A 13,301-nucleotide genomic window follows, 5' to 3' on the forward strand; every position below is an offset into this window, starting at 1 on the left:
AACTACAAGTGTGACTCTTTCCACAGACATTAATATCAGTTTAATGTGAATATTGGGGATCCAGGAGGCCTGAGAGCTGCAGGCTGTTCTGTTCGGAGGTATTTGCTTTCTTGATGGGAACTGGGCTGTGCCTTTGCTGCTGATGGTTAGATATCAGTAAGAAGATGGTGAAATAGATGAGTCACAAAATTGTCCCCACAAACTAATAGTTTGTTTTTCCTTAATATATTGTTTTAAAGAAATATTCTCATGAAAACACCTGAATGTCTGACACAATTTTTAGTATTTGTTTTTCTAAACTAGTAAATTGAAAAACCTAACCTTTAGCACCTTGTTATAATTCGTGATTGTTGACATAACCTTTTGGATTATATCAAAGTGTAATGTAATACTGCCACCTTGTGGTGATGGTCAATGTGTTGATTATCAAATTTTCATAAAAAAAATAAAAATAAAAAAATGCCATCAAAGATACACGTGAACAAATATACAAAAAAATAAAATAGTACACCAAATATGTCTTTGGGTTTCTTAGATATATTTTTTATATTTTCCTCAAAGTGGAAATTCAAACATTTGAGTTTTCCTCAAGCTTGTTTTCAGGGTGATCTAAATTCTCCATTGGTTAATTGGTGTGCCATAGCCACACAAAAACATATACAGTGAAAAAGTTATAATTTAGGCTACATTTCCTCCCATTTATGTCTAAAAAGATCAGCAAAGTAGCTAAAAGATCCAAAACGCAAGCAATAGATAAGAAAATCACTTTATTTGTTTTGCCATCATTTCCAGGGCTCCTGGCTGTTTTGGCTTGTATTTAATTGATCTCAGAAGTTGTTACACTCATCATAGCAGGACACCTTAAAAATACTTTAGGTCCATGTTGCATTCAGGTTACTCTTTGTCCAAGATCCCAGTGCTGTTTCCGATGCTACAACGACTTCACGAACTCCCTGTAGAGTGTACATGAAAGAAAACATTGTTCATATTATGGAAATGAAACATCAGATAAAATTTAAAATGCAGTGCACTCTCTTTCTAGGTTTATAATAAGAGCACATAACTTTTCTGGTAACTAAATGGTTGTAAAATTACACAAAACCACAAGCGTCTAAAAAGACATGACAAATGTGTGCAATTCACTCTGTGTGAAAACAGTAGAGGTCAGAGAAAATTATAGAACAGCATCATGAAGATCAATGAATACAGCAGACAGGTCAGGGAAGAAGCTTGAAGAGACTTTTAAAACAGGGTTAAGTTCTAAGACAATATCTCAAGGTTTGAACATGTCTCAGATGAACTCCAGGCCTACCAAGGCATGGATGTTTTTCAAAACTGAAACCACAAAAGAAGAACGATTATGATACTGGTGGCTAGGTTTGGCATTTATGTTCCCTTTGCAACACTGATTACTTGACCTGTTCATACAAACTGGGGGCTCGTCCGGGATTTTGAATCAATTGGCTGCTCTTTGCTTTTGTAGTATGGTAACAATTGGGGGCTCGTCCGGGAAGCATTGATCAGAATACCAGTCAAGAGGTAATTGTAACTCTAAAGTAGCTGATGAGAATCTGACAACATGATAGCTATTTGTTGGTTGCTCCACAAATCTGGCCTTCAAGGAAGAGTGACAAAAAGAATGCCGTAGTTGAAATAAAACTATAAGAAATCCTGTTTGCAATTTGCACCAAGCCATGTAGGAGCAACAGCAAATATACTCTGCACAGACAAGACCAAAAATGAACATTCTCAACTTTATTTTTGACGACCACTGCACACCCTGATCACCAATTTCACTCTGAAACATGGTGGCGGCATCATACTGTTGGGTGGATTATCTTCAACTGAGCCAGGGAAGCTGGTCAAAGCTGATGGGAAGATGGATGGAGCTAAATAGAGGAGAATCCTAGTACAAAACCTGCTAGGGACTGCAAAAGACTTGAAATAAGTGCAGAAATACAGACATTATGATGACAGATGAATGCTTCTGCAAAAATGAATGGACAACATTTTTAGTCTCTAGATGTGCATAGGGTACTACATGCCTGGCCAACATGAGGTCATCAACTGACAATGATCATAACAATCAGCAGCAAATCTGCAACAAATTGAATGAAAAGGAAAGAAAGAATGTGCTTCAGTGGCTCATTCAACTGCTTCTTTTATTTGCTCCTAAAGATGACTCTACAAATTGCAAGAACATGGGGTATACTTAGTTTTTACACATAGAAATGTGACCATTTTATTTTGTCCTGATATGAAACCAGGAACTTAAAGAGTGCTTTCTGTTTTAAATAAAGTATTCACGCTAAACAGTGTCTGACAAATGTTTTCTCACTTTAAGATACCAGGCAGCTTTGGATCCCGATATAAGCCGTTGTGTAGATACCCCAGAGAACCGTCAAATGTCACAAGCTTGACTCTGTCTTTACTTTGGGCCTTTGCAGCAACCTCATAGGTCTGAAAACAACAAAACAATTCCATTATAGTCATTACTGCAAATTTTGTAAAAATTTAGTAAAAAAACAGTACCCGACGAGCAATCTCAATGGGAACTAAGTGATCGTCCTCTGCATGAAGGAACACTATCGGACTTTTCAGTTTCTTCAAACTGTGGAATATGATTAAGAACAGTATTAACAGAAAATCCTCTTCTTGCAATATTTGCCAATATTAACTTACTCACTTGTGTTCTGTGGGAAAGACGGGCATTTTTCCTTCCCATAGGAGACTGAACAAGCGCATAATTCCTGGAAATTTCCAGTAATACTTTAAACACAGAAATAAACATTGCAAAGTTGTTAGCAACAAAACAGCACATGTACCAAATGTGAAAAAATGCTTGGTTAGCGTAGCATACCCAGCTGAACATATTATACGGCAAATGCTGCTGATCAGTATTGAATGCCCCCTCCAGGATCACACCATCAAAAACAATGCCTAAACAGGAAAGAAGAAATTGGCATCAAGACTTTAGCATCAAGCCCTCAGATTCTGCATTTGCTGGAGATCAGAGGTCGTAAAACGTACCTTCCTCAAGCAGTTTGACTGCAGTGTTAGAGGACACCCTACACAGAAACATAGGCTTCAGTTTGTCCAGTTTTCACCTCCTTACCAAGCAAATTTTAGTCCAGCTTAAAGCTTTATCTGATAAGTGATACAACTGAAATCATATAGTGCCACACATGGTTTGAAACACAACACATATGAACCTTTTTCTCTCAACCTCTGGCCTTAAATCAGACAAAACAGCCAAGACCAATCTGGTTTACCAATGGGTCCAATTTCTAGCTGTTTTTTTTAAAACGTTGATGAAATAATCAGTCATTTTGACAGATTATAATTCAAAGACCTGGCCAACTGGTAATCCTGACTGTTCAAATTGGTGGATATAAAAATGCTAATAGTTTGTATAAGTGCCAATGTGTTTTTCAGCTGACCCAGTGCCAAGAGAGTGTCCCCAGATGACCACCAGGCTGTCCCCGCTGCGTGCTTTGACCCACTTGTACACATGCACAGCGTCTGTAGTCAGGCCGGGTTCAGTCGGCTCTCCGGTGGAATCTCCAAAACCTGCCAAGGGTTTTTACATCAGCTCCTGCTCACTCACACAACTACAGAGACACTGCGTTTCCCCGCCACTAGATGGCAGTACTGTAATTCAGAGGGAGACCTGCTCCCTCCACTGACCTGAGGTTGAACTGCTGTCTATTTGACTGCTTCACAGCAAACAACTCATCAAGAACAACTACACTGATCTACAGGGATCAAATGGCTTCAGAGAGGGAACAATTAAAGTAAAATGATGTGGATCTGGGTGGAGAGAAGGGAACAGAGACGTGAATCCGTAAAAAGCTCCTACCTCTGTAGTCAGGCACCACCACATGGTAACCCAGTGCACTCAGTAACTGTTGACACACAGTGTAAATTATTATTATCTAGAATCATAAACCACACTGTCATCTCTCCAGCTAAAAGATTAATTCATTAGTGCTGGTGATTACTCACTTTTGCCACTCCAACTCGGTGTGGAGCTGCCCTGTGGAAATTCATTAGCAAACAAATTATAAAAAAAATAAAAACCGAATAAGAACAATAAAAAATAAAACTAAAACAGCCCTCTCCGTGGGCGGCCACCTTATCATGGTGGAGGGGTTTGAGTGCCCCAATGATCCTGGGAGCTATGCTGTCTGGGCAGATTATCTCTCCTAGACCTGGTTCAGGGTAAGACTCGGGGGTTTAGAGGTTTTATGGACCCGTTAGACAGAGACCTGGTCAGTAATCAGTCCTTGAGTTGAGAGGTTTAGGGCAGGGCTGGCTATTGAGCAATAACAATGAATCTACAAGATTTCCTAGAATATTATTGAATTATCAACATACATTAATATAATAAAACATTGTGAATCACATGTAAATGTGTAAGTTCTCCTACCTTGATCCCGTGTTTCCGTGCAGATATATAAAAACCGGATTTCCATCATTTAATGTGTTCTGGTACCACAACAGGTCTTTCCCCTGAGCTTCTTTCCACCGACTTTCAGGAACTGTATGCCTGGAAAAAACACATCTTCATCAGCAAACACTCATTTTTCCCCAGAGCTGCAAGTTTTAATCTGAAAGAAAAAGCAACAACTCAGCATCTGCTCACCATACGCCCAGGGAAATGCCCTCCTCTGACGTTAAGTACATGTTGATGGTGTGATTGAGGGAGAAATCAGCAGGCTGGCTCAGATCCTCAAAGAACGGCACGCTGACTGCACAGAGAGGAGGGGACCCGTTGTTCTAGAGCTGGAAGATTCAAGATACTGGATAACACAGACAGGATCCTTACTCACGTCGGTAGGTGTGAATAATGTCCTGAATCAATGCAGGGATTATTTTATATGTGACAGGCACCAGGATGCAGACAGCAGCAGCAGCCAGTAATCCCCGTTTTGACCACCAGGGGGACCTGTAATCAGAAGACACTTATTTTGCTCAGGCAGTCATTGGAAAACTTTATTAATCTCATATTTATCTGCTTCTTCAGTTTATTAATGTACAAAAATATATTTTAACACAGCTCTCCTGGGATTTATAGCCTTTTAATCTGGTTTCAGTTCCAAACTGGAGCCTTTGTCACAAAGTTTTTGGTAAAAAAAACAGAGACATGAGAAGAAAAAAATAATTATGTATATGGAAATTATCAAGCTCATTTTAATTTATCACCAAATTCATTGAATTATTTATTGTTGCGATAGTGAACACTTTCATTGTTTTAGTTTTCAGCCACTTTGTTATAGATTTCTGCTGTTTTCATGCCAGTGATTTGAAGATATAAACTTCTGACCTGGATTGTAGCTGTGGCTAAAGGTCAGAGGAGGAAGTAGTTCAGAGTTGAGATAAAGGACTCAGATACAAAGGGCAGGATAATGCATCATGTCAGTGAGTAACTACATAGTAAATCAGTGTGTGTGTGTGTGTGTATGTGTGTGTGTGTGTGTGTGTTAGAAGGACCTCAGTGACTCTGAATACTCATTATCCAGCAGGAATGAAAACAATGCCATAGTTTTGTAGCAATATTTATCATTACAAGCCAAACCTCCAGCTTCTTCATCAGTTGATGCTCATTAGGAACATTTTATTGTGCTGATACAAGCTCACAACTTCCTGTTTGCTAAAAGAATTGAATGAGCCCAATGGGATCAACAACAAACTCAGAATATTAAGAAAATCTACTGCTGCTACTTGCTAATTTAATTTATTACAAAATGTTTTTGTTTTTTTGGCTGAATTGAATGTTTATCCCGACCCCACTATGAACAAGGGTGTACAGAAAATGAATGGATGAATGAATGAATATAGTTTAAACACAAAATCTGAAGGCCTGCTTTTACTTGCTGCCCTACAAAGCCTTGCAATATTATTTATGCCCTTTTAATCACAATACAGCAATTAATGAGATTTATGCAATTAACCAACATGAAGTGATGAATAACTGTGTAAGAAAAATTATGCATGATTTTACAATTCTTTCACAATAAAAATCTAAAAGGGTAGACAAATAATCTGGGGAAAAAACAAAAACAAAACCCTTGTGGCCCTACTGCCATGTGCAGAAATACACGCTCAGTCAGAACCAACCAATCAGTCCTAGTGCAATTTAAAAATGACAAAAACATCTTTTCTAAAACTGGTGCTTATTTAGGTCATCTCTTCTAGCAGATATTCACCATGTGTTAATAGTTATAAAAACATGGACTCTTGTCCAAAAGGTGCCAACTTGGGTTGGACTGGACATGCACACTTCTGGGGGTTTTATTTGAAGAAATTTTCCACCCATTTCACATTTATGCACTAATTTTGAGTCAATTTATAGAAAAGAGGAAAAAATAACGCTTTGAAGATGTCTTAGCGTCTGCAGAGCTTCACATCTCTCCGCAGACAGATAAACCTGATCCGAAACCCTAAACAACATCACTTTGTTGCAGTTACTCACCGAGTCCCCTCTTTCCTCCCGCCGCCAGCCGCCCTCCTGTCCTTCCTGTCGAGGGACGAATCGTCGTGTTTCACGTTTCTCCTTTTCATCGTCTAACTGCAGTAATTCTTCCCCACGGAGTCTTTTTAACAGCCTGGTCTGGCCATTGTACTTTGACCGACTCCAGATTTGTTCAGAGCAAATTTTATTAAACACCGGGAACAAGGAAAAGGGAGGGATTCTGGTTTTTAAGGTGGCACCGCTGCTTCCCTGATAAACGTGAAGGACACACTACTAATGCTCGTGTGGCTACCTTAAAAAAATTACGTAATCTGAAAAGTTAAAGGAAATAGATCGTTACTTTGAAGAAAATTGTAATCGCATGTATTTTTATGAACAAATAATGTAGATCGTTTTGGCATTGAATATTAAATGGCCTTTAAAAAAACAAAAGCAAGTTTAAAAAAGCATTCAACAAAACATCTATGTTGTGGAAGAGATTTTTTTTGCACTGCCATAACAAACCTTGTTTTCTTTCTTATAATAACATTTTTTTTTAAATATCAGCAAATACCTTTACATATTTTTCTTTATTCCTATTTTATTTCCTTTAAAGTTTATGTATTTTTGTTGTTTTATGTATGAGAGCCCTGTATGACAGCAGCCCTGTGGAAATTCATTAGCAAACAAATTATTAAAAAAATAAAAACAGCAGCAAATACGTGTGGCAGTGTGGGTATTTTTCTCTCTTCATGTGCTAAATATTATAAAGAGGTGCATCAATAGAACATAGGAAAGTAAAAATCTGCTAAATTTAAAGAGATTTGTAACCCTTTTCTTGCATTTTTAAATAACTGACAAATTGAAGAAACTTCTGTATCTTAGAGATTATATGTTTATTATGTATGTGACCCTAAACCGTTTTAAATCTGTTATGTGGGATTTTTTAACTTTATTTTTTCCTCATTGGGTTGAGGGTGAAAAATCTGAGTTAATTGTTTTCAATTAAAATCCAGTATTGCTGTCGTTTAAAGCATTTTACTGCAAACTGGTAAAAACTAATAAAAAAAAAGTTAAATTATTTTAATAATTGACTTTCATGTGTCACGTAGACAGATTACATGAATCTACAAGATTTCCTCAAATATTTGTGGGCAGTTAACAGTTTAGCAGGAGTGTTGTTTTCAAGCATATAAATGAAAAGTATAGTGGAAGGAAAACCTGTGGTAAAAAGAACTGTGTGTAAGTTACAGGGATAAGCATCAAATACATGAGCTACAGCTGTTATATTCCCTGTGTTGAGTCGCTCTGGAAGCAGAGACCGCCGAGCTAAATGCTAGCCCCTCTGTGTTTGATCGAGTCCCCAGTGAGTTCAATCGTCCAGCAGGAACATTTAGAGAAATTCATGCTGACAGGCTTTATGTAGAAGCTGGTTTTATGTCCCAGCAGGACTTGCCAAAGGTAGTAAAAGCCGGATCAATGATCGATGGTGTTGCTGTGCTTGACTGAACCCCACAGAGAATCTATGGAGGATTGCAATGCCACAAACTTCTGTTTTCACCAGGACCTCCTGTAAAATGATGATATTTATTGTTCTATAAATATATAATGTGATAATTACTTAATAACATTGAGAGAAACTGAACTCTTTCATTCACCGTGAACAGGGACAAATGCCTTAATGCTACAACTCTGTGTTAAACGGGTTTAATTAGGAATGGTACGAAGCGTTGATATCGACATCCAATATCAATTAATATTTATGTTGTGTGATGGATCACATAGATCCAAGAATAAAGTTAAGTGGAAATTTAGATATTTTAGGGACATAAATTACAATAATTCATCTAAGTATCAAAAAACAACAAAATCAGACAAAATAAACTTTTCAAAATCAGTTTCTTTCAATAAAAAACGTATGAAACCAAGAAGAAAATTGCAAATACCAATACATCATGCATCCCTTATCTGAATGATATGAGTTTCACGTTTAGATTGAATTATCAACATACATTAATATAATAAAACATTGTGAATCACATGTAAATGTGTAAGTTCTCCTACCTTGATCCCGTGTTTCCGTGCAGATATATAAAAACTGGATTTCCATCATTTAATGTGTTCTGGTACCACAACAGGTCTTTCCCCTGAGCTTCTTTCCACCGACTTTCAGGAACTGTATGCCTGGAAAAAACACATCTTCATCAGCAAACATTAATTTTTCCCCAGAGCTGCAAGTTTTAATCTGAAAGAAAAAGCAACAACTCAGCATCTGCTCACCATACGCCCAGGGAAATGCCCTCCTCTGACGTTAAGTACATGTTGATGGTGTGATTGAGGGAGAAATCAGCAGGCTGGCTCAGATCCTCAAAGAACGGCACGCTGACTGCACAGAGAGGAGGGGACCCGTTGTTCTAGAGCTGGAAGATTCAAGATACTGGATAACACAGACAGGATCCTTACTCACGTCGGTACGTGTGAATAATGTCCTGAATCAATGCAGGGATTATTTTATATGTGACAGGCACCAGGATGCAGACAGCAGCAGCAGCCAGTAATCCCCGTTTTGACCACCAGGGGGACCTGTAATCAGAAGACACTTATTTTGCTCAGGCAGTCATTGGAAAACTTTATTAATCTCATATTTATCTGCTTCTTCAGTTTATTAATGTACAAAAATATATTTTAACACAGCTCTCCTGGGATTTATAGCCTTTTAATCTGGTTTCAGTCCCAAACTGGAGCCTTTGTCACAAAGTTTTTGGTAAAAAAAACAGAGACATGAGAAGAAAAAAATAATTATGTATATGGAAATTATCAAGCTCATTTTAATTTATCACCAAATTCATTGAATTATTTCTTGTTGCGACTGACTTAATCGAAACAACTTCATTGTTTTCGTTTTCAGCCACTTTGTTATAGATTTCTGCTGTTTTGGGGATAATTTCCCTGCTAATTATCTTTGAAACGTTTTATTTAAAAACTGACCAAATATGGAGTTGGGGAAACGATTATCTTCCATTTGAAATATACTCATCTTGAACATCCAGCATGTGAATCGTTTCACCTTCACACAGAGAACGCTCCAAGACAGAGGACCTTGTGTTATCTAGCTGCAATAGATCCCACTCCATCACCCCTCCACCACGTACTTCACACATCTTCATCAACAGTTGGTATGAGGAGTTTGTGGTGATGTGCTTTAGTTGCTGTGCATTTTAGCGAAACCTAAAATGTTTTGGTCTCATTCAGTTCCACCCACTTCAGCTTCTTTGTGCAATATCAATACGCAACGCAACTTATCTCAAGGCACTTTCAATCCAACACGTTGCTATTGATCCCAGTTCTTAAACAATTGTTCTGTTTATGATTCAAATGAGTTTAAAACGTTTCTATGTAAGGAACTCCAGCAGATCTAATCGAGTCATTGACCTTCAGCTGTCACTCCTCCTTGACGTAGCGACTTTAGACAATCACTTGCTGGTGATAAAGGCTACAGGGAGAAAGAGAGCCGTAAAAGCTCAGCCAATAGCTTTGTCTACTTCCCTGCTTTCCAAAGTGTGGAGGGTGCCTCCACTAGGGGGCGCCAGAGGTCTTCAGGTGGGGTGCAACATCAGGAAAGAATTGAACCAGAAAAAGTAACTGAACTATTTAGTGAACTTCACCAAAACTGTGCTGAAGACAAAATTTATAGATTTTTAGTTCCTGGAAGAGAGAGAGAGAGAGAGTGAGAGAGAGAGAGAGAGTCTGGGCCAAGCAAAGAAAAAAAATAAGAAAAAGAAACTTTGACCAGAAATATTCAAAGTTGGGATTTTCCTGGTTTGAATGTGAAGATGCTCCAGAGCCACAGAGCTGTTTGCAAAGACCCAGAACGTTTTTGAAGGAGGACTTGCTCATCCAAACCTTGGAAACTCCTGGTGTGAGACAGAGACGTGGTTAAACAGTGAAAGACAGGACCGAGTGCATGATCAGACCAGGTGAGAACACAAAGTTAAAATCTGAAAGGACGTCGTCTCTCAAGTCAATTTTCAAACACCTGGTTGGTTTTTAAAATCTATTTACGACATCTGACTGCAGGCTTGTGGACTTTGAAATGTAAATAAATAAATTCTAAAGGCAAGAGATGTTTGTCTAAGGTCACTGCTGATAACTGGTTGACTTGGTTTTGTGGTATTGTATTAACACACACCTGTTTGCTCCAGAACAGCAAACTGCAGCTCACTGTTCCCTGAAGCAGCCTGATGCATGTTTGGATGCAGACTCCCAGCTGCTACACACCAGTTTTAGCGGTTTGCAGCGATCAGAAGAGACGAGCTGCTGTGACTGAAGCGAGTCTCGACTCTCCAGAGGCTCCAGACTACAACCAGTCAATGAACAACACATCCCTTCAATCCCTCTATTAACGCACTAATCAGCCAGCAGAGCCCTCTTAGCTGAAGAACGATCTCTCTACCGTGCTCAAGGGAAACGCAGCGGCGGCCATCCATTCCAGAATCCAATAGGCTGCCATGAGTTAACTCCGTGCTTCATTATTAATGTCTACATCTTTGTTAAATATGTCCAAAAGCTTTGTTGGAGATTTTTAATGAACATATAAAGTGCAATAGGGTTAGGTGAAAAATAATCTTCATTTGACGTCCCTGGAGTTTTTCTGAAGAGACTTTCAGGCTGAAGGTGAATTTATCACATGGAGCTGGATCATGAAAATGAAAGAGAGAAACTCAGGCTCCAGTTTTGGTTCATTTAAACTGGACAAAACTGTTTAAATGAACACAGATATGTGAGGTTTCAGTTCACCGATGTGTTACAAAAAATAATACCGAATTGACTTAAAATGTTTCTTTTGCTAAACACAGACACGAATGTACTGAATTACAAATTTCTTTGATAACTCTGCACCAGCACAAGCTTGGTCAAACATGTAATAACAACAACTTTAATTTGTTCAGTCAGTGCTATTAGTGCTAAATTCTAAATATAAAGTGATCTATAAGGCAGATTCAAAGAGGATGATGATCTACAACACATCCAAACTGGATCTAAAACGGCTGAATCAAGCTAACATCAAGCCTCTGGTACGGTACCAACCTGATAAACTCAAACTTTGAAGATGTGTGTTGTTTGATCCGGCCCCAGAAAAATAAAACTAAATAAATCATTCAAATTAAAACAACATTCACGTCAGTGATTTGAAGATATAAACTTCTGACCTGGATTGTAGCTGTGGCTAAAGGTCAGAGGAGGAAGTAGTTCAGAGTTGAGATAAAGGACTCGGATACAAAGGGCAGGATAATGCATCATGTCAGTGAGTAACTACATAGTAAATCAGTGTGTGTGTGTGTGTGAATGTGTGTTAGAAGGACCTCAGTGACTCTGAATACTCATTATCCAGCAGGAATTAAAACAATGCCATAGTTTTGTAGCAATATTTATCATTACAAGCCAAACCTCCAGCTTCTTCATCAGTTGATGCTCATTAGGAACATTTTATTGTGCTGATACAAGCTCACAACTTCCTGTTTGCTAAAAGAATTGAATGAGCCCAATGGGATCAACAACAAACTCAGAATATTAAGAAAATCTACTGCTGCTACTTGCTAATTTAATTTATTACAAAATGTTTTTGTTTTTTTGGCTGAATTGAATGTTTATCCCGACCCCACTAGGGACAAGGGTGTACAGAAAATGAATGGATGAATGAATGAATATAGTTTAAACACAAAATCTGAAGGCCTGCTTTTACTTGCTGCCCTACAAAGCCTTGCAATATTATTTATGCCCTTTTAATCACAATACAGCAATTAATGAGATTTATGCAATTAACCAACATGAAGTGATGAATAACTGTAAGAAAAATTATGCATGATTTTACAATTCTTTCACAATAAAAATCTAAAATGGTAGACAAATAATGTGGGGAAAAACCAAAACCAAAACCCTTGTGGCCCTACTGCCATGTGCAGAAATACACGCTCAGTCAGAACCAACCAATCAGTCCTAGTGCAGTTTAAAAATGTCAAAAACATCTTTTCTAAAACTGGTGCTTAGTTAGATCATCTCTTCTGTGAGTTGTGCAATGGAGTATTAAGTTGAAGCTACAAGAATTTTGTTTATTTATGAGAATATAGTCACGTTATTAGCAGAATAAAAAAATATATATATTAAAAAAATAAAAATAATATTTTATTTGATGTTTAATGTTGGAAATTCTCCTAAAATTACAACTTCATTCTCCTAATACTTCCTAACATTTTATTTGGACATTTTACTATTTCATTCAATTGTATATTTCATTATTTAATGCCAAATATATTGACATATTATTTTATTTATTTATTTCATCAACAGTTCACATTTAATGATGTAATGTAGTAGTTATTAATTTGGTTTTTCTCCATGAACTTCAGCGGTCACGTTCAGAAAATAATGTGTTGACCCTCCAGCTGGTGTCCTGTGACCCCCGGGGAGTCCGGACCCCCACTGAGTCTCACCGAGTCCCCTCTTTCCTCCCGCCGCCAGCCGCCCTCCTGTCCTTCCTGTCGGGGGACGAATCGTCGTGTTTCACGTTTCTCCTTTTCATCGTCTAACTGCAGTAATTCTTCCCCACTGAGTGTTTTTAACAGCCTAGTTGTACTTTGACCAACTCCGATTCTCTGCAGGTCGGTGCTGCATCTTCCTCACAGTCCAGAAACCTGCATGCTAACTGTGTCCAGCAGGTTCCTGTGATAAATGAGTGACCTGTTTATGATGCTTTAGAACACAGAACATGAAGTTAACATAGAACAGGAGGAAAGAGGACACAAAGATCGAAGGATTTTGAGTTAAATGACAGCAAGCGGTTTACAAA

The 13,301-nt window shown here is 38.1% G+C and overlaps 2 protein-coding genes across 2 annotated transcripts; both read right to left on the reverse strand.

Moving 5' to 3' along the window:
- Positions 1–750: 750 nt before the first annotated feature.
- LOC122842851 (lysophosphatidylserine lipase ABHD12-like) lies at positions 751–7,670 on the reverse strand. Its single transcript, XM_044137075.1, has 13 exons — positions 6,476–7,670; positions 4,833–4,948; positions 4,646–4,751; positions 4,430–4,549; positions 4,006–4,036; positions 3,860–3,905; positions 3,441–3,570; positions 3,031–3,068; positions 2,861–2,940; positions 2,687–2,769; positions 2,533–2,611; positions 2,339–2,460; positions 751–953 (listed from the first exon to the last, which is right to left on the reverse strand). Exons 1-13 carry the CDS (start codon positions 6,562–6,564, stop codon positions 932–934), a joined length of 1,062 nt encoding a protein of 353 aa, XP_043993010.1. The 5' UTR covers positions 6,565–7,670; the 3' UTR covers positions 751–931.
- Positions 7,671–7,996: 326 nt separating this feature from the next.
- LOC122842852 (lysophosphatidylserine lipase ABHD12-like) lies at positions 7,997–13,218 on the reverse strand. Its single transcript, XM_044137076.1, has 5 exons — positions 12,946–13,218; positions 8,922–9,037; positions 8,735–8,840; positions 8,519–8,638; positions 7,997–8,024 (listed from the first exon to the last, which is right to left on the reverse strand). Exons 1-5 carry the CDS (start codon positions 13,032–13,034, stop codon positions 8,012–8,014), a joined length of 444 nt encoding a protein of 147 aa, XP_043993011.1. The 5' UTR covers positions 13,035–13,218; the 3' UTR covers positions 7,997–8,011.
- Between the last annotated feature and the right edge of the window lie 83 nt (positions 13,219–13,301).

The sequence above is a fragment of the Gambusia affinis genome, linkage group LG13 (assembly GCF_019740435.1).
Source record: "Gambusia affinis linkage group LG13, SWU_Gaff_1.0, whole genome shotgun sequence".
NCBI classification, from domain to species: domain Eukaryota; kingdom Metazoa; phylum Chordata; class Actinopteri; order Cyprinodontiformes; family Poeciliidae; genus Gambusia; species Gambusia affinis.